Genomic DNA, 21,968 nt, shown 5'->3' with positions numbered 1-21,968 from the left:
CCTGTTTGGGCTTAAAACAATAACTTGTTCATAGAAAGCACTCAAAAACTGTTTTTCTTGTTACAGATATTTTTAATGATATTTTAAATAAGATACAAGATCCATATAAACACATCCTCCCACTTTCATACAACTTTATTCAACTTTCTATTGATTGAGCCTAATAATAAGTTACCATCCTTAACTGGGAAAGATCTTTGTTCTCAAGTTCATGAAGTTTTGCTAACTTACACCTATAATCCTCTTGGATAACAACATAATTTGGGGCAAAGTAACTCACAAGATCAACCATGCTTAATCCATTCTAATCAGATAAGCTCTAAATTCCCTCTAAAGTTGGCAAAAATCATCCATTTCAAGTTTAAGCAGGCTACTCTCTAAATACTACTGCCACTTTACTGGTCAAAGGCTCTTCCTGGTCAACTGGACTCTCTCATTCCAAGGACATACCCATCATCAGAATATCATCTTGCACCTAGAAAGTCAATTGTTCCATTACAACTAGAATGTCTGGGCAACAAAAGGCACAAAGCCCTAGGTACCAATGGAGAAATCCTGGGAAGGTTCTCTCCATTTAATGTCTTACTCATTGGGTATCAGGAAAAAAGGACAGCAAGCCACTTCCTTGGACACAAAATCCCTAGTCATTTTGAAGGCAGGGGCCTAGAGTCACTATCCACCTTAAATACATCAGGCAGCTCCATGAAATCACCGAAGACTGCTACTGCCCACATGTAAGGGAATGCAGTGAAAATCCAAACCAGAAACATACCATAGGTCACTATATCCCAATAGAAACACTATATCCCAATAGATGTTTCCCTCGCCTGCAGAACAAAGGTCAATGAAAGAAGTGAGTTTAAAGGCCTCTTAACTTCCTGACAGAAAACTAAAGCTCAACAAGTTGGCCATAAAATTGAACTACATTACCAATAAACTGTGTGGATGCATTCCTATGTTCCCTCACTCTAGCAACAAAGTGAAACCTCAGGCAGCATTCAGGTAAGAGAAAGCAATCCACTTGCAGCACTTACCTGCAGCTTGTCCAGTCTTTGCCAGGAGAGACCCCAGTTCCAGGATGCTCTGCTCTTTGACCTGCACTGCCTCCTCATCATTCTCCTGAATGTCACGCTTCACTGGGAGAGAAAAATGCAAATCCTCTTAAAATTCTGACAAAAAATGAAGACTAAGAGAAATTTCACCCTCATAAGACCAACTACAAACTCAGTTAGCAAAGACAAATTCTAGAGAGCTTTAAAAAAAAAATAAACAAGAAAAAGTAAAATGATCACGTAGAACATGTCCCATGTATACCATGAGAACAGATTCCTCTCTTTTGATTCCAAATGTGGCTTTTCATTCTACTAATTAGAATTCCCTTTACCCACATACACTGAGATTTCTGTTGAAGTCACTTGGTTAATGCAAAATTCAAACAAAACAAGTTATTCACACTTGTGGTGCTAAGCCCCATGCCAGGAGCTACGTTATGTGAAAATACTAAACGTACTTGTCTGTGCCCAACTAAAATCAAATGACCAAGTTACTGGTAACTATAAAGTCAAAAGTCTTTCAATAAACTTCAGGCCTATGGAGAGCCTCAGCTGACGGGTGTGTTAGGGATAAACAGGTCTACTATGCCATTCAGGAAAAATAACCCTGTCAAAGCTCCAGTGTGATCCTTAGGAGAGAATACTACTTTAAGGGATTCAGGACCTGTTAAAATAACTTTGTGTTATCTGTCCCATTTCCAACTGTTAATAACTATTCTACCACTTGAACACTGGACAGAATCTTCAAATCTGTAGTGATAATTTTACTAATCATCACTAGTTATCACTTCTCTTACAAAGCATCATGACTTGACAAAAACCAAGATTTTGATACTCCATGATGGAGTCCGGAAAAAGTAAGGCTGTCAACCATCGTGACTCAAGCTTGCTCTAACAGGGAGGCTCTCAGGGAACGCTCTCCTAATATAGTGGGCAAGCAAGAAATACTCTAATTATAATGTTTACCATAATTCCCAGTTTATAGAAGACAACACAGTAGGCACTAGGTGCAAAAAATAAAATCCATGCTTCTCACATTAGCTCTAAATATTAGTGTGTATTCAAGGATAAAAATACACATCGAGATGACTCTGGTTCTGTAATTGTAACTGACTTAAGCCAAGACCAGAACTTCAAAATGAAACACCCTTTATTTGCCAATGTCATCCACTCATTGATGCATCTTAACCTCCACTTCCTCCCTTTTTCTAGTCACCCCAAAGATAAAGACATCAAGGCCCTGTCACTGTCTTCCTCCATGAAAGTCAGGAGTACCAAAATTCAACGGACTCATGAGTCAACATAAAAGCCAACGGTCTGGAGGTCCCACATACACGTGCAAACTACTTGTTGATTCCATCCGAATCTTCTCAAGCTACATTAAAAAGATCACGCTGCTACCTGTGCGGCCAAGAGCCAGCCCGTGCCCTGACTGAACCCTTGACGGCTAACCATTAGACGCCCTCTCTGTCATCATAAATTTATTTCTGTTCACACCTGAATCCCAGTAGAAAACTGTCGGAAGCAACCCGCTCGGGCTCCCATTTCAATTTCCCAGTTGTGTGCAAGGCGTCAGACAATCATACTACAGTGCTAAGACATTTTTCTTTGATTTTTCTCCAGCAACGGAGAGCCGGCCAGTTCCAAAGAGTTCCCAGAGCTCCGCGGCTAACAACTAACTCCCCGTACCCTCTTCCAACCTCTACAGCGGAGACGAGGGCGGTTAGTCACCTCCTCTGGCCGGGCGGTCCCACCCCGACATCTCGCTCTCACACCCGACACCGGGGGGGGGGCCGAGGAACGTCTCGGTCACCTCCCCAAACCAAATGCCAGTCTGAGGTGTGCTTCCCCTGGATGTTTCAAACCGCACTGAGCAAGAGCCCCCCCGGAGGGGAGCCCCCCGCGACGGGGCTGGCAGAAGTAGCAGCGCCCAGCGTCCCGGGGAAGGAAACTCCAAGAGAAGAGCGAGCGCCCGCGCTCCCACCCGAGCAGGCTGGGCTGGTAACAACGGCGGGAAATGCCTGTCCAGGGCGGGTTTCGCCAGGGCCCTCAACTCGAGGCTCGCAGCCCAGCTCGCGACGAGTCCGCCGGCCAGCACCGCTCGCGGTCCCGGGCCAGCCCGCACGGAACAGAGCGGGAGACGAGGCTGGGGAGCGGTGGGGCCCCGGCTCGGCCCACTCTCCCACCCCGCGCCGAGCCCACCGTGAGTCAGCAGCCGGCGAGTGGACGCCGGGGTGGCCTCGGCGCTCCCCACCGCGGGGGCGGCCAGGGGGCTCCAGGGAGCTCCGAGCGGCCTGGGCCCCCGGCCCGGCCCCCCTCACACACACACACACAGTGAGTCAGCAGCACCAGAGCCGGCTAGCCCGGCCCCGCTCCGCCGCCGAGGACCGACACAGGCCGAGCTGGGCCAGCGGAGCCGGAGAGGGGGCGCGGCGACCTTTACCGATGGAGTGGAGGATGTCGATGGAGGCCTCCCGGTCGGTGCTGAGTAGAGACTGGGCTCTCTGGAACTCCACCACCGCCGCTGCCGCCATCTTACCGCTCTCACACCGTCCCCGGCCACGGCCGCCGACGCCGGAAGCACACGCCCGGAAGGCCCGCCCTCGCGTCGCTCCCTCCATGTGCCCCGCCTCCTCCACTCCCAGAGCACCACGGGAGTTGTAGTCTCTCTGCGGGGCCGGGGAGATGGGCTGTGGGCTGAGGATGAAAGCTGGGTTGGGGAGCTTGCCGCCCACCAGCGAGGCTCTCCAGCACCGCCTAGCGGCTACCCACGAATAAAAGAGGTGGTGCCTAACAATAGGAGCCCGAGGCTAATCCCCACTCACCCCAAAAGAGGCCTCTTAACCTCGACCCGCCTCACTCGCCCTTGAGAGGAGTATTTGAGCACCGGGCTGGGTGTTCAGTGAAAGCTGTTTGGCTTTCTTTGTAGCTTCCACATTCAACTATTCATTCAGGGCAATAAAAGATCTTATAAAGGGCTCACTATGGTGGCAAAGAACAGCCAGCACCATTCAAATGCGTGCAAGTGTCCGGCAACACGTGGGAAACACACACACACACACACACACACACACACACACACACACACACACACACACACACACACACACACACACACACACACACACACACACACACACACACACACACACACACTTACTTTCCAGGCTAGACTCCTACAGAATCCTGGCTAGCCTGTGATTAAATGCACCGGTGCTGGAGAAAACTGGTGTTAGAAAGTGAAATGTCATCTTTGCCCCATTCGCTCAATTAATCCCTCTTGAGGGGTCACATAGAAATCTAACAGCTACTCCAACCCAATAAAGAACAAACAGATTTTTCTTTCCAATGTCTCCAGTGCCTTGAACTAAAATCACAGATATCTGAAAAGCTGTCAGGTGGAAGGGAAAAAAAAAGACATTCTATGTGCCCACTGAGGGTTGAACTTAAAGGAGGTACTAAAAACATATAGAGGCAGTTCAGTATGAGAAAGATCTTTCTGCGAGTGAAGACAATCCAAAAAGGCAGCATGCTGGGAATTCCCTTGTGGTCCAGTGGTCAGGCCTCCAGGCTTCCAATGCATGGGGGCATGGGTTCAATCCTTGGTCGGGAAACTAAGATCTTGCATGCCATGGGGCCAAAAAAAGAAAAAAGCAATATGCTGTCCCCTAAGGGAACCAACATTGCACTCCTCTGTGTCTGAGTTAGGCAATTTATATGTCTATTTCCCTTTATCTTACCAGCAATGTTCTGTAAGAAGATATTATTTACACTCCTTTTATAGATGAGGAAACAGGGGCGTTTAAGTGATTTGGTGAACTTGTATGGTAATTGACAGCACTCAGGTCTGAGAGTTAAGGAATGTGTTCCTAGTTCCAGGATGTGCTCAAATGAAAACGGGATAACATCTCGTCAGTCGTTGTAAACGGGATTCATGACATGGATTGGGGAATTGGATAAAATGGCTTCTAAATGTTTCTTAAAGCTGAGCCTTTTTTTGCTCGAAAAGGGCATTCCTCCCTTCTCAATTTGGCACGCAATTAGTATTGTACCAGACTGTTAATGGGCTGTAAAATGCCAAAGCTGAGAACAACAGGCCATACGTATCCCTACCTTCTAAACAAGAGTTACCAGTTACATCCCCAAAGAATTTGCTGAAAAGTGACTAGGCCAGTACCGAAACCTTCACTCCCAGCCTACAGCAGGGAGACATAAAAATTCAAAGGGAATTCATTAGAAGAAATCAGAGAAGAGGAGAAAGTGCTTACCTCACTACAAAAAGGGGGTACTACAAAAGACTAGGGGTGTTTGCCAAACCTCTCTCCCAAGCTGGTGTGTCTTGCTGACTGCGGGAACTTTTAAGCTCACCTTTGTGCAATCACCACTGTGAGAGTTGGAGGCGAACCCGATATGTTTCTCCAGGAGTTTGGGGCCTTCATGCACATTCATGAAGAGAGTTACGCACTTTGGGCCTGCAGAATTCTGAATCAGTGAAGCTGGTTGATACACCCCATAATAGGACAAGGAGAAAGCGCAGCAATGAGGCAGCCTCCACTACCTGTGTTTGGTATGGGCCAAGTGCAAAGGTAGATTACCCAGGACCATCTTGAAAGGACCTACTCAACAGGGCCATCTGCCAGAGTGAAGAGACCTATAGTAAATGGCTGGAAGGATGGACTTCAGGAAGCAGTCACTGAACAGGGATCGTGAGATCTGCCAGGGGAGCCGCTAAAGAACCCACAAATCCTTCCGACGAGAGAGAATCAGCACCTATACTTTCAATCCAGTAACCATCATAGCGCTCTGTTTATTTTCTACCTAGGACTTAACACAGTCTGTGATTTTATTATTTCACCTATTTAAAGCTCATCTCCACCCACAAAGTTTCAGGGACCTCATCAATCTTATCCAGTTACAGTCCCAACCCCTACAACAGCGGCTTGCACACAGGGCAACTGCTTAATAAATATCTGTTAGATGATGACATGAGTGCTAGAATCTGTCCTGCCACAACCTTCTGTTGTCCTAAATGTCTGAGTCCTACACTATGTGACTATTCACTTGAGCCATTGCCAACTGGATCGGGGTGAGAGTGAAGGGGCTGTTACAGATTAACCAGTGGCCTAGGGCATATAGGGCCTGGCCTGAAAAGGTTAGCTGGACTAATTCAATTCCTCCCTCAGGAACTGGGGAAGTGAGGCCCAGTTAGCCAAGGGAATGGAAATCAAAATCTGTCCCTTGGAACCAACTAGAGCCAAGTTGGTAGAGAGAAAACTCAGCAGGTAAGTGGAAAGAAGCAGGAATATCATGGAAGGGAATCTAAAATACCTCCATAGGAGGCCACCTCACTTCCTAACAACTCTCTGCTTTCCAGATCTCCCATGAGGTCCACCCATACCTATTCCCCATTCTTGGAATCGTGTGACATGTTTCCTTTCCAAATATGTTCCAATCCTTCTCATTATGGGAAGAATAAAGGTCCAGTGAGGTATCACTATGTTTTTACTGGCTCTCTAATATTCCTTTATCTTTCTTTCTAACAAAGTGAAAGGAGGCAACAGTATCTAGATAGAGTGTAGGTTTCCTTGTTTTTATTTTTATGGATACATTCTAGTTATGGCCAATAATACTGGTTTTCTATTGAAGGTAGAGACATAAAGTTACAATCAAAAACAAAGTGGGTCAGTTTAAATAGCAATAGATATGGACATGGAAAAGGTCAGGATTATGTACAATAAAGCAAATGATTATTTGGGCTAGAAAACCAAATCCTGGTTTTAATATCACTGTGTAGCCAACCATCTACCTTTCCTTATCATTCTTTTTATTCCAAAACCACATCTCTAATTGGAAGACCCAGTTAGTCCTTCAGGTTCCTGCCCTAGATTTATAATCTTTAAAGATGACTTGCAAGTTACTCCTGACAAAGGCACTACATGCTATAGAAAAAGAGTATGGAATGTGAAGCCAGAGAGACATGGAGCATAAATCTTTATTACCAACTAGCAGTCAAATTACTTAAACTCTCTGAGACTGAGTTTGGTCATCAGTAAAATTATTTTAAAAATCTACTTCACTTGATGGTTGCACAACAATGTGAATGTGCTTCATATCACAGAACTGTGCACTTAAAATGGTTAAAATTATAAACTTATTATGTATATTTTATCACAATAAAAAATCCACTTCATAGAAATATCTGAAGATTACATTTTCAAAGACAGTAGAACACTTCACCACTATGACTGACACATATAAGTACTCATTAAATGCCAGCTATTAAAATAATTTTCACTTTGATTGAATTATCTGTAACACCCAATACTCCCCTTCCTCAGGGAGCCCCACCTGGAGGGCTAAACAAATCTAATTGGTGATTTTTATAGCAATAAAGGGGCAATCGACTGTCCCTTCTGTTTCCCATCTTAGACTTCCTCACCCTCGGTCTTGCCTCTTTTCCCTTTCTGTCCCAAGACAACTCCCAAACATGCTACCAAGCCCTCATCTCCCCTCATGCCACCCTAGAGTCCAAAGTTCGTTCTTTCCTCTATATACGTGTTAATTTTTCACCGAGCTTTCTTTGTATCCCACAGTTGAGCAAATAGGAGATGCTATAATGTACTATTCTGCTAATACAAATGTACATACTCCTGCTCTTTCTTCTATGCCTATACTCTGTGCAGCAGACAGACAGGGAGCTAAGGTAAGCAATTCTCAGCAGTACTGATCCCTCAACTCTACACACTCCCTGCCATTGGAGCTAGAGAGAGAAGAAAAGAAAGAAACTAAACAGTACACAAGGTATGTCACTATCATCTTTTCATCTCTCTCACACTGCTGCCTCTCCCCAGACCTCCAGATCCTTTACTGTATTTGTGTTTTCTCATGGTTCTCCTTCAGTGAAAGTCTGGCAGTGGTAAACTGTCGTTGACTGAAAATGTCTTTATTTTACTCTCATCCTTAATTGATCGTTCCAGTGGGTACAAAGTTCCTACACTGACACATTTTTACTCAGCATTTCAAAGATATTAAAGATGACTCTTTGCAGCCTAACGGAAGTTCCTTCATAGGTAATCTGTCTTTTCTCTTTGGTTAATTTTAATCTTTTCTGTCCTAGGCTCTCTAAAGCTTCACTACAAAATATTTACACTCTGATGAAGACTTTCTGAGTCTGAGGATTTGTGCCGTACATGAATCCTGGACATTTCTCAACCATCATCTCTTCTGATACTGCCTCCTCTACCTCTCTTCTCTCTGGAAATCTTTTTAGACATAAGTTAGATCCACATTGTCTGATACAGCAGTCACTAGCCACGTGTGGCTATTGGGCACTTGAAGTATGGCTAGTCCAATCTGAATTGTGGTATAAATGCAAAATACACACTGGATTTTAAAGACAGTATGAAAAAAAGTAATATATCTCATTCATAATTTTTATATTGATTATATGTCAAAATAATATTTCAGATTAATCTCACCTGTTTCTTTTTACTTTCTTTAATGTTGGTACTACGAATTTTTAAACTATATACTTACCTCACATTATATTTCTATTGGGCAGCCTGTTGGAGTATCTGCTCCTTTTCACCATATTTCTCATCTCTTCCATCCCCTTATCTCTCTGTGCTACATTCTAGGTAATTTGTAAAAAGTTACTTAATAGTTCACTGATTATATCATCAGCTGCTATTTAGTCCATCCACTAAGCTTTAATTTTAATGAAATTTGAAATATATATTTCCATTTCTACAAGATTTATTTGGTCACTTTTCAAAACTGTCCCTTTTTCAAAATATTGCATTATGCTTTGGGTTCCTTCTTTCATATTCTTAATCATTTAAGCCAAAGTCTACAATCTGTATCTGATAATTATTTGATGTTCTTGTTGTGTCTGCTGACTCTCCCTCCTGGAGGATTGTTTTCCCTTGTGCTTGTGATTTTGGATTGCGAGCTCATCTTCAGCAGGGTTTTATCTTCCTTATTCCTAGGAGACCTGGGTTGAGTCTGCTTCTGCCAATCTGTCCTGATATCACTGTTCCATAACTGTCATTTATGTTAGTTTACAGACTTTGGGGAATTCCTACACTATACAGATATTAAAAATAAAAGACATGAAGAACAAAGGCACCTACCGAAAAGATAACTGATGCCCCTGAGGTAAGGAATCTAACAAATAAAATGGGAAAATTATTCAAAGAAAAAATTTTTGAAAATTTCTCATTTACAAATGAAGAAATTAGTTACAGATGGAAATAACAAACCATGTACTTGGAAGGGAAAAAAAAAAAACTGACACAGAATGGTGACGCCAATCTCTATCCCAGTTGAGTTGCTAAACATCAAAGAATTCTTTGAATAACCAGACAGACAAAGCAAGTCAACTACAAGGGGTGAAGTGGAGTTGGAATCAGGGTTGTCTCAGGTGTCTCTAAGGCAAGATTCAATGCCAGATAACAATGAAATACTGCCACAAATTTAAGAAACAAAGAAAAATGTGGTCTAAGAATATTACACTCAGTCAAGATATTGTTAAATATAAGAGAAACAGATAGATATTCTCAACATGAAAAGAAATCAGGGAATACAGGACAAAGTGTTTTTCTAAGGAAAAAAAAACTTGATGATCTATGGATTAAAACAAGGAACGCAATAATGGGAAAGCATTGCTGATAGTAAGCACTAATTCCATTTAAATATAGAACTGAGGCTAAACAGGACAAAAAGTAAATTTTATAAACCTCGACAAATAATAACATCAAATACAATAGGTGGGGAGAGAAGACAAAGTTTATCAGTGTTAACTTCAATTTCTTCATCTACCCATAGTAAGATGTTAAGCAACTATCCAAAAATAAAACCTGCGGCTAAAAGATACAATGATTTTGATTATTTAATGTTTTTAATGTCCCTTCTCTTAACTTTGAAGAGTCTGGGAAATAATAGCTCTTCCAATGAAGAAATATTTAGCATTTCTTGAATTTTACTTTCTTTTTGCTGTTGTTAATTTCTGAGGAAAAAAATTAAGTAGAGAAAAGCAGTAGGAATTATAAAACAAACTCCCACATTCCTACCACTCAGAATTAATAATTATAAATGTATCAAATGTGATGTATCGTCTTAGGAAATAAAACATTAGAGAGAGACAGCTAATGTCCCTTTTAAGCTCCATTCTTAGTCCCATCTCTTCTATGCAGAGCAAAAACTTTTCCATTCAGTTTATATAGATAGGTAGACAGATAGATAAACAGATAGACAGATATAAGTAACTGATATATAGTATTGTCTTGTGTGAACATTTTTTATTTATATAATGGTAGCATATTAAATATATTTTCTGCATCTTGCTTTTTCATTCATTATTCAATGGGCTGCATATAAGAGCTAGTTTATTCCTATTAACAGCATAAATTCCACTGTATGACTATTCCACATTTATTCATGCATTCCACTGTTAATGAACACTTAGATTGCTACCCTTGGATTTATTTATTTATTATTTGCTGTTACAAACAATGATCCTATGAACATCCTTGCACAAGTGTGAAAGTCTCTCAGTATAGCTAGAAGTATAATCGTTGGATTATAAAAATAGGCACATTTTCAGTTTTATTAGATACTGCCAAATTGCTCTTCCAAATGACTACGTATCAATACACCCAACCCTCAAAAAAAAAAAAATACACGCATCTCAAGTAGTGTGACAGAATACCATTTTCTCCCTATCTTCGCCAGTACTTGACATTTTGGGCCATCTAAGTGAAACAGTATCTTGCTATTTTGTATTTGCCTAATACTAATAGTGGTGAGCTTATTTGCATGACGGCAGATGGAGTCTTCCTTTTAAAAACTGAAATTTCCTCTTAAAAAATTTTTCCTCTTTACATAACATTTTGACTGGTATTAAATTGCTACTCTAGATGTCTTCTGGCTACTATTTGCCTGCTATACCCTTTTCTATTTAATATTTAGGTTTTCTATGTTGTTTTATATGTGTTTCCTATAAATATCATATGGCTAGATTTTGGTATATGTGTGTGATTTTAATTCAAGCTGAGCTTTTTAAACAGTAGTGTATTTAACCTATTTTCTTTATGGTAATTTATAAAATAAATTTTGTGTTCTATCTAATGTATTTTCTCCTTTTTATCTCCCCATTGACACATTCCTGACTTCCACTGGGTTGATCATTTCTTCACAGTTTTTTTCTACTCAACCCTTAATCTTCTAAGTGGTTACCTTTAAACTGTTACACCGATAATTAAACATTATTTTTCTAATAACATCTAGAGCAAACAATACCTATATCTCCCCCTTGAAAAGATGGGATTCCAAGATCCTTGGCATGGTTTCACTTCCTTTTGCTGAGTGCTTCCGTGTCCCAATATAACATACCTACCACGTTGCTATGACTGGAATTTTGGCTCATAACTACTTTACAGCTTTTTCATCCAATTAATATTGAGACAATAAGTGCTGCTCATTTATTTGCTCACTATTTCTTCTTGTACCTCATTCTTTTCCTTGCAGAGCACATCTCTTGTCAAAGAAACTGACGGGAGAAATGGCTTACCCGTAGGGGTATCTCGTGTGTGCACCTAGGTTGGAGCACCCCTAGGGTAAAGCAGGTGTTTTACTTCTGGATAAAACTGAACCTGGGTGCAAGGCCACAGAAAATCTAACTAAAATAACTAAAGGTAGTTATTTCAGAGTGAATTTATGGGTGGCACATTTTCTAAGCCCCTTTTGTGCCTCTATTTATATTTTCTCCTCAAATTTGTGTGGTGGTTTGGCTGGAATATAATTCCTAATTGCAACATTTATTTTCCTTTCAGCATTCTGAAGAAATTGTTTGTGAAATGGACAGGTATAATTCTGACTTAAATGTGACATGAAAAAATATGAGTCTCTTGGTTGCAATCTTGTGGACTTAAACATACTTTCTTTACACAAGACTTGCAACGTGCCACTTGACATTCTCTATGCCAATAACAAATACAAAGATACAAAATATTTACAATCCATCCAACTAAAGAAAGAGCCTTGATCAAGGAGAGTAAAAGGTCTCAAGTTAAATTTTGACATGCTCTGTTTTCTATCATGTTACAACCTTCTTTGCTGTGCTTCTTGGCAGAGATAGTATCTCCTTGAGCTATAAATTGTTTTATGTCAAATCTTTTTAAAAAATTATTTATTTGGTTGTGCTGTGTCTTAGTTGCGGCTCTTGGGCTCCTTAGTTGTGGCACTCGAACTCTTAGTTGCGGCATGCATGTGGGATCTAGTTCCCTGACCAGGGATCAAACCTGGGCCCCCTACATTGAGAACATGGAGTCTTAACCACCGTGCCACCAGGGAAGTCGCCAAACCTTTTCTTTTAACATGTGAAATAAAATCTCCTCCCTCCACTGTTTGGGTACACTCCAAAGCTCATAAACCATGTTTTAAAGAATTGCATAAAATCAAAATATCAAATGTAAGAAATATTGGTCCATAATAATATTGCCTATTATTAATCATTTAAATTATAAATTATCTCCATTCTTTTATGTATGCATTTTCCCTCCAGTGTATAGATAATTTGTAAAACTTCTGGGCGGAGAGAGCAGTTCAGTTTCCTGGCCTCCCCGTGCTATCAAGCTTGAGTTTAAAGGTACATCATGAAGTCTTCTGAAAAAAAAGAACACAGCAAGAAGTTCTGTTTTTCCCACAAGCTCCACTGCATTTTTGTGTCTGATGTTGCTGAAGAAAAGTCAGATGCTAATCTGATTCTTATTCTTTTCTCAGAAATCTGCTTTTTCTCTCTGATAACTTTAAGGATGTTCTTTTATTTTTTGATGCTCTAAAATGTCATTATTACATGACATTTTAATCACTCTAAACATACCCTACGGGTATGTCATGTCATTATTACATACCATTTATAAAAAGCCTCTGTACAGGCTTTTTCTCATTTACTCTGTCCAGCAATTATCTCCACATCTATAAATCACAAATAAAATTCAAATTGTTTTTCTTTAAAGAAAAACAATAAAAATACTGTAAAATTTATATAAATGAGAAAGGTCCACAAATAGCTGAGACAACCTTAAAAAAGAAGAGAAAATGGGGGAAGGGAGGTTTGCTCTACCAGATATTAAGACATATTGCAAGACCATAATAGGTGGGTATCAGTGCAACAGACAAAGGAGCAAGGTAGAGAACTCTAAGAAGGACCCATTTATGATGGGAATTTAATATACAATAAAGGAGGCATCACAAATCAATGGGGAAAGAAGAGATCATTTATTAGGTGGAGCTGGAAAAACTTGCCCACTACTTGGAGAAAAAGAAAACTGGATCGCTACCTAACATCACCTGTACGGGTGTACTCCAGATGAGTTAAGGAACTAAATGTGAAAGTAAAACCATCAATCCAACTGAATAAAATGTAGGATGAACTCTGTGACCCAGAGACAGGGAAGAACTTTAAACGTCAAAAGCACAAACCAATACAGGAAAACAAACAATCAAGAATTTGATTATGTCAAAATTATTTCTACCCATGAAAGACACCACATAAAGTTAATAGGTAACAGAATACAAGGAGGAATTTGCAACATCTAAAACATATAGGGGATTAATATCTAAAGCATACAAGAACTCAAGGTCCATCTTTCTGTTCAGCCATTCTCAGCACTGCTTTTGTCCCCATGCAGTTGCCAGATGACCACTACAGCTCCAGACAGTGTATCCTCACACAATTGCATCCAAACACAGGAAGCACATGTTCCTTGTGCATCTCTTGGTATTGTGGAGAAATATTCATAGAAGTCTCCTAGCAGAACTCCTGCCCGGTCCCACTGGTCAGGACTGGGTCACACATCTGTGCCCCAGCTGCAAGCGTGGCTGGAAAAGCAATTGGTGGCATGCTCAGCATCTATGGTGGGAGGCAGCCTGGCCCGCAGGGAAGAAGGGTTAGAGAACGGCAGTTGCAGGATTAACAAAACACGTTGCCATTTATCCGCCCTCCGTTTTCTGCACTTTCTCCTGTCACTTCTATTAGACAGATGTTAGCACTTTCATCTACCTCCCCCCTCCGTGTCTTTCATTCTTCCATCTACTTTCTTTCTCTACTGTGTTCTGAGCGAATTTCTCCATCCAATCTTCCAGCACACTATTCACTCTTCTGTGTATCCACTCTGCCATTCAACCCACCTGTCGTTTTATTTCAAGTCTGTTTTTCATTGTTAAGAACTCCAGTTGAGTTCATTGTTGTAATGCCTGTTCGTGCTTCATGCACCCAATATCCTTGCATCTCTCTGATGGTATTAATTATATTTATTCTCAAGGTTTGTTTCAATTCTATTAGCTTTGTTTCCTCAAGTGAAGTTCTCTTTAATTCTGAGTTGCTACTCAAGTATCTGGGGATTATTTATCCAAGATCCAGTTTTTCCACTGAAATTCCTACTAGATTGAAATGTTTTCTACTTTAGCAGCTGACTTTGGAGTCAGGGATGTAGCTGAGGGAGGAGCAGGTGTGATTCTTGGAGCTAAGGCTCCAATGCAGCTTTCAGTGAGATTGGAAGAGGGGTAGAACATGCTACAAGGAAAGAGGCCTCAACCGCTAGTTTCTGGGCTTAAGTGTTCCTCATTTCTCCCTGCTGTTGCCAGCCACTTGAGACACTGCCTTATCTCTGAGACATTGCTCCTATCTGGGGATTACGGCTGCAGCTGCATGACCTACAGAAGAGGATGGAACAGGATACAGGGAAAATAGGCCTGGAGGCTACACCTGTACTGCCCAGCTCCTGTTGCCAGGCTTCCTCCTGCTCTCCTCCCAGCTTCCACCATCTCCTATCTGAGAATGGAGTTCCCACTTCCTGTGGCAGTACCATACACTGCATCCCACACGCACCCTGCACTGCCATTACCCTCTTCAACTCAATTCCATCCGATTTTAGTTGGGACTTTCTCACAATCTCTGAGAATTCGTCTTGTTTCCGAGCACATCTGTGAATACATTAAACACGTGTTTTTCCCTATTATTTCTAGAGTTTGGGGAAAAGGACTTGAAACTGCATGATGTGCTCAGTTCACCATCTTGGACCTGAAACTCTTCCATAAAACTCAAGTAAATATTGTTTTTGTTTAAAACCATTATAATATTTCATTTATATGTTTATTCTCTCTGTTCATTCAGCCATCCATCTGTCCTTCAGTCTATATACACACAAATGGAGAAATGCCTGGTATCCGGAATGCTTTTAACTTAATATAATATTAAGATAGTTATTTCTGGGTGGTGGGATTTAAAATTATTTACTTTTTTTTTTAACTTTTTTCTGAATTTATAATCAAATATATCATTTTACAGATAAATTTATTCTCAAAGCATGTTAATGTTACTTGTCTTTGAGTGTTGAGATTACAGGTCATTTTTAATTTTGCCTATGTGCATTTCCCAATTTCAAGTGGTTTTTTGTTTTTATAAATTTATTTATTTATTTATTCATTTATTTATTGGCTGCATTGGGTCTTCATTGCTGCACACGGGCTTTCTCTAGTTGCCGAGAGCAGGGGCTACTCTTCATTGTGGTGGACAGGCTCCTCATTGCGGTGGCTTCTCTTGTTGCAGAGCATGGGCTCTAGGCACATGGGCTTCAGCAGTTATGGCACACGGGCTCAATAGTTGTGGCCCACAGGCTTAGCTGCTCCACGGCACGTGGGATCTTCCTGGAGCAGGGATCGAACCCATGTCCCCTGCATTGGCAGACGGATTCTCAACCACTGTGCCACCTAGGAAGTCCCTCAAGTGTTTTTTATTTTTATTATAACTGTAAGGAAATGTTCAAAAGGTGATTAATCCAAAATTGGGAATCACCAGTAAATAGTCCGACAGTACTATTCCATATACTAAAAGAGTTGAGGAGTACTGCTATCTTCAAACAGGAATGGTTCGAGTCTTCATATTTTGGCTTAGGTAATGAAATGGATTAAATCATGTACACACAGGCAACACCTATATAAAGGCTTTCACAGTTGAATTATAAGTGCAGTCAAGTCACTCTTCTAAAAGTTCTTTCTCTGTGAAAACCAAATGCAAAAGGGAGTTTAGAAGGAAGTGGTTCAGGGCCTTCCCTGGCAGTCCAGTGACGAGCAACTGAAGAATGGATAAATAAAATGTAGTCTGTCAATACCATGGAATATTATTCCTCAATGAAAATGAAGTACTGATATGTGCTGTAACATGGATGAACCTTGAAGACATTACATTCAATGAAAGAAACCAGTCACAGAAGACCACGTGTTGTATGATTCCATTTATATGAAATGTCTAGAGAAGTAGATTCATTGTTGTCTAAGGCTGGGGGCGCTGGAGGAAAATGTGGAGTGACTGCCGATGGTGATGGGGTTCCTTTTCGGAATGCTGTAAGTGTTCTAAAATTGACTGTGGTGATAGCTGCACAATTCTCTAAATATACTAAACACTACTGAATTTTACACTTTAAATAGGTCAATTGTATGGTGTGTGAATTATATCTCAACGATTTTTTGGCTTTTGCTTTTTGTGTTTTTTTTAAAGAAGGCACTGTTTGCTTACACTCTGCCTCTGTGAGGAGTACTCAGACTTCTCCTTGGGCCTCTGAAATTACACTCTGTACTAGGGAGGCTTGTTTGGAAACCCATCCCATGCAAGAACTAGAGCAATACTAGCCTCACAACCATTTATAAAGGGCTTTATAGCATCTACAACATGCTCCATTTGTGTTTCCTCCACTGGGTAGAAGTGAAATGATTAAAAGTGAGGATCACAAGTCGGAACAGGACTCTAAGTGCTTGTGTTATCGTAGCCAGAGGCGTGCAGTGAAGTGACATCATGCTCTGTCTATGGAGCTAAGGGGCTCCTTGGCAGGGGGGAGCTTATCAAGTATCTGATAGTGAAACTCTCACATATATTACTTCACTTAATTCTTAAAACCACCTTTAGTAGCAAGTACTACAGATCTGTGTTTTACAGATAAGGAAACGGAGGCTGGTTTAGAGAAGCTAAGGAACTTGCCCAGAGCCCACAATTAGGAAGTTGTGGAGTCAGTGTAAAGCACCAGGGAATTATACAAAGATCACGGAGACTGAGAAGACATAAACTTACCTCACCTGAGGATAACTCCAACAAACAAAGCCACTCAGAGGTCACTATTCAATGCCTGTGTTCTTGGCAGGCATTTTTTTGATACACAGGCATTTGGTAGCTTTCCTCTGGAAGTCCCCATTTCGCCTCGCTTCTTTTTTCAGAGACAATTTTTCCTGGCCTTTTTTTTAACCTGGATTGTCTCGAGAGCATTTCACTGTCCCTTTTTGAAGAATATGCTAAGCCAAATAATTGTCGCACCTTTACCTGATGGCCTGGAGCAAGCTAGTAAATTCAAGGACCTCTTCCCTGACTTTGCTTCTCAGGACCTGGTGAACATTTCTTCAAGATATGGCAGCACAGAACCACCAGCACGTCATCAGATCTGTGAAGCCTAGTCAGGGTTTTGTGTATCTCAGGAAGGGGTCTTTCAAACTCACGTTTATTTTTAGGCATTACAGGGAGTCTGCTGTTTTCCATAGATTAGAGGTTACGGCTTCCGGCAGTTTTAGCCAACTTTAGTAACTCACAACCGCCCCTCCCCCTTCCTTCCCCCTGCCCCCACCACACACACACACTGATACACACAGTTGCAAGATTTCATCCTGATCAATGCTTCTCTGATCCGCCTATATTTTACCACTGTTTTGCCGCAGTAACAAGACCTATGTAACAGAAGCCTGGTCTCAGATGACATCAGGACTCACCTCCAGTTCTTCTGACTTCTAGCCCAGGTTCACTTTGCATTAATTCGTCTACACTGCATCTTATGTAGGTGATTCTGACATATTATGTGCAAAATCTTGACAGAGCTGCGTGGTTACTAGACAAATAAGCCGTCTGCATTAAGTTGGTAAATCACAAGCTACATTTTTAGAATGTTTCTCCTCTCACTTGGCGAATTCAATAATACAGATATCTGTCCACATTTAAACAAGAATTTTGTGCTGTCGGAATGAATTTTCCTAGTAGAAATTGTTTCTAGTACAAGGTGTTAGCATTTCCATTATGTAATGTTTAAAGTAAAGGTATTCAGGGACTTCCCTGATGGTGCAGTGATTAAGACTCCTCACTCCCAATGCAGGGGGCCCAGGTTCCATCCCTGGTCAGGGAACTAGATTCCACATGCATTCCACAACTAAGGAGCCCACCTGCCGCAACTAAGACCTGCCGCAACCAAATAAATAAATGAATATTTTTTTTAGAAATAAACGTATTCAATATTTACAATCTGAGTGACTAGTAACAGCTTTTCCTGATAGCACACAGTTTCTTTTTGTTCATCACTTTAATCAGTCCAATTAAAAGACAGATCTTATGTATGACTCCTCACATACCTGGTTTTCAATTCCATCTAGTATCTATAAAATTGCCTTTTCAAATCACTTCCTTAGGATCTTTATCAGAGAGCAAAGAACAGAAATTCTATGCCATTAGATAGTAGCCTGCAGATCAGCAGGAGGTAAAAAGTACTCTCTCTATATTATTCCATTTAATCCTCCCAATAACCCTATGGAAATAGATATTATGTAACAACTACAAAAAAGCACATTGCTATAAAAGATCAAAGCTAGTATTCAAATCCAGGTATTTCCAACTCATGTTCTTCCTACTACACCATGATTTAAGAAGTAGACACATTTATGTAACAACGTGACACAACTGTAATATAATTTCTCATAGGAGAAGTATAAATAAAATGATCCCCCAAACTCATGATTCCTTTTATTTACAATAAAGAGAAAGGATTCTTGTTAGCAGGTAGAAAGACTGGAGAAGACTTCGGGAGAAAATAGCAATTAAGAGAGGCCTATAAGGATGGATAAAATGTCAACAGGTCCTGAAAATATAGCTGTCAAGTAAATTCGCCATGCAGATTCACAGGGACTGTCTCTCATAATCTCATCACTCTGAAAATTGCTCAGTACTTCGAATTCCTGCTCATCTTCAGAGTTCTCTCCATTCCATCTGCAAATACTCCCTGAGCACCACACCAAATCAAACTTTCCTTTATAATTTTTTTTCAAGACACTTAGGGCTATCATCATTTAAAAATAGCCTATTGGGACGTCCTAGGTGGCGCAGTAGTTAAGAATCCACCTGCCAATGCAGGGGACACGAGTTCAATCCCTGGTCTGGGAAGATCCCACATGTTGCAGAGCAACTAAGCCAGTGAGCCACAACTATTGAGCCCATGTGCCACAACTACTGAAGCCCGCGTGCCTAGAGTCCATGCTCTGCAACAAGAGAAGCCACTGCAATGAGAAGCCCGTGCACCACAATGAAGAGTTGTCCCCACTCACCACAACTAGAGAAAGCCCACATGCAGCAACGAAGACCCAACATAGTCAATAAATAAATTTTTAAAAAATAGCCTATTAACTCTGAGGCACAAGACTTTTTAACAGCACTCTGAATTCTACTTATCCCATGCATTCTGATTCATTTACATCTACCTAACAGTGCCTGCTCTTGGTTTATACTTCACAAGATTTCTTTCAGAGCCCTTATAAATGTGGCCTGGTGTCTATTCCTCCTCAACAGCTATTCCTAGTCTAAAAGCTAAAAGTAATAGACATAGGATGTGTTTATTTAAGAGTATGATCAACTGGATAAAGAGGTCTAACAACAAAACTAAAAAGCAGAATGCATTTCCTTTCATGATCAAATGTTAACAATACACAATTTCAATAAGTGGTACAGTAACATTTTCACAAAAACTTCTTTGTATTAACAATGGTAAATTAATGTTAGAAGGGAACTTCTCTTTACTGAGTTTACCTTTGAGGTACAAATAAACTGTGCCAATACTGTTCCAGATGTTTGTATCATTGATAGTAGAACAATTGTACTTACCATATGCTAAGCACTGTGGTAAGGTTTTATTTAATTTCCATTAAGACCCTATAAGGTTATACTAGTGCTTTTTTTTTTTTACAAATGAAGAAATCGTGATTCAGAGAAGTTAAGTCACTTACCCAGAGTCACAGTGCTAGTCAGAGTCAGGATTTGAACCCAAACATTCTTAATTTGAGCCCGAATCACTCTGATGACAAAACTTCTGTTCTTTCAATTACAGAACGCCACCTTCATCCCCAAATCCTGCACAGAAGAGGAGGTCAAATTACAGAACCACCATGAGATTTTCCCAAAATTATCAAGTATCTCACAACGTCCCACATGTGGGATGATGGTTAGTCACTAATCGAATCTGCAGCTGAATTCCACGCAAGCAACCCGAGATTACTAGGCAATGTTAACACATGCCTCCTACCAGATATTGCAAACCTGTCATCCAAAGGCCAGTCCTGCTGGGAAATGTTGACTTGGCCTGGGTAAGGAGACTAGCAGAGCCAGAGGATCTCCCTCAAGGCTAGCATCCTCTGATTTGATGGTAGCACTGCTCAAAACAATTCCATTATTGCTTTGGGTAGAGGTCTCCTATTGGAATAAATTATCAGAATAAAGGGATCCCATCCCAAAAGAAAACCAGCTCCTAACAGAGCTTTTGTTATGGTGTTCACAGGGTCACTTTCACATGAAGTAAGAACTCTACACAACACAGAAAAGAATCTGCAATAGATTTGTGTATTTTTCCTTGGTGTATAGATCTCTATCAGCGTAATTCATATGTCCATGTGCTCCTGAAGCAGCACAAGCGTATTTAAAATGAATGGACTATTTATTCATCACTGATGCCTAACTGAAAAAAAAAAAAAGCAAATTTTTCTGAGTATATAAGAAACATACCCTAGAGGAATGATTTCTCTCTTTCTTAGAGTTTAAAAATACATTTCTACTTTATTTTATTGATATGCTGGTCACTTCAACACCCCTGTGGAGCTAATAATGATAATAATCACAGATTTTCTGTTCTTCATTGCAGGGGCTTTTGTTCTTGTTGAAGTTTGATTCTTCCCATGTACTTCAAGCACTAGATTTGTCACGTTTTATTTCTCTCCGTCTTTTTCACATCTAAAAATAACAACACAAACCTACAAAGCATTCATTATCTAAAATCTTTCTAATAAACAAAATTGCATTTTGGATGCAAGGGGCCAAATTATGTACGTCGATTAATCACTCCTTCCACAAACACAATATCTAGGAGGGTGGCCTAGGTTGAATGTTCTAATATACCACTCAGATTTTTCAGAGGAAAAAAATTATAACTGTGGTAAGTACAATTTTCAAAGTATATCGAATCAGCTATATAAATTGTGAAACATAATTTCAAAATGGTGTAAAAAACACCAATTCTTCCTTGAAACAAAATGTCAGATCAACACACTGTACACCTTAACTTACACAATGTTACATATCAATTATTTTTATCTCAATAAAGCTGGGGAAAAAAAGAAAAGGCAAAAATATACAACAAAGACAGAGTGTGAATGCCGTCACTATCTACCGTTAACATTATCCCAATAATCTGTGTCTCTCCCCTAATCACTGTTTTCATATAAACACTTCTTTTTTTAATTTATTTTTATTTATTTTATTTATTTATTGGCTGCATTGGGTCTTTATTGCTGCACATGGGCTTTCTCTAGTTGTTGTGAGCAGGGGCTACTCTTCATTGTGGTGCTCAGGCTCCTCATTGCAGTGGCTTCTCTTGTTGTGGAGCACGGGCCCTAGGCGCATGGGCTTCAATAGTTGCGGCACATGGGCTCAATAGTTGTGGCTCACGGGCTCTAGAGCACAGGCTCAACAGTTGTGGCGCACGGGCTTAGTTGCTCCGTGGCATGTGGAATCTTCCCAGGGCAGGGCTTGCACCCGTGTCCCCTGCATTGGCAGGCAGATTCTTTACC

The 21,968-nt window shown here is 40.7% G+C and overlaps 1 protein-coding gene across 2 annotated transcripts in view; it reads right to left on the bottom strand.

Annotated features, from left to right (window-relative positions):
* PSMD11 (proteasome 26S subunit, non-ATPase 11) overlaps window positions 1–3,653 on the bottom strand; it is a 29,797-nt gene extending 26,144 nt beyond the window's left edge. For both annotated transcript variants that reach the window (XM_057714404.1, XM_057714405.1), the window contains exons 1-2: window positions 3,496–3,653; window positions 1,035–1,136 (exon numbers count right to left, since the gene is read on the bottom strand). In XM_057714404.1, the coding sequence (XP_057570387.1) occupies window positions 1,035–1,136; window positions 3,496–3,586 (193 nt within the window). In that variant the 5' untranslated portion in view covers window positions 3,587–3,653. The remainder of the gene's footprint in view (window positions 1–1,034; window positions 1,137–3,495) is intronic.
* Between the last annotated feature and the right edge of the window lie 18,315 nt (window positions 3,654–21,968).

Source organism: Hippopotamus amphibius, chromosome 17, assembly GCF_030028045.1.
Source record: "Hippopotamus amphibius kiboko isolate mHipAmp2 chromosome 17, mHipAmp2.hap2, whole genome shotgun sequence".
Taxonomy (NCBI): Eukaryota; Metazoa; Chordata; class Mammalia; order Artiodactyla; family Hippopotamidae; genus Hippopotamus; species Hippopotamus amphibius.
This window is presented reverse-complemented; position numbering and strand designations above follow the sequence as displayed.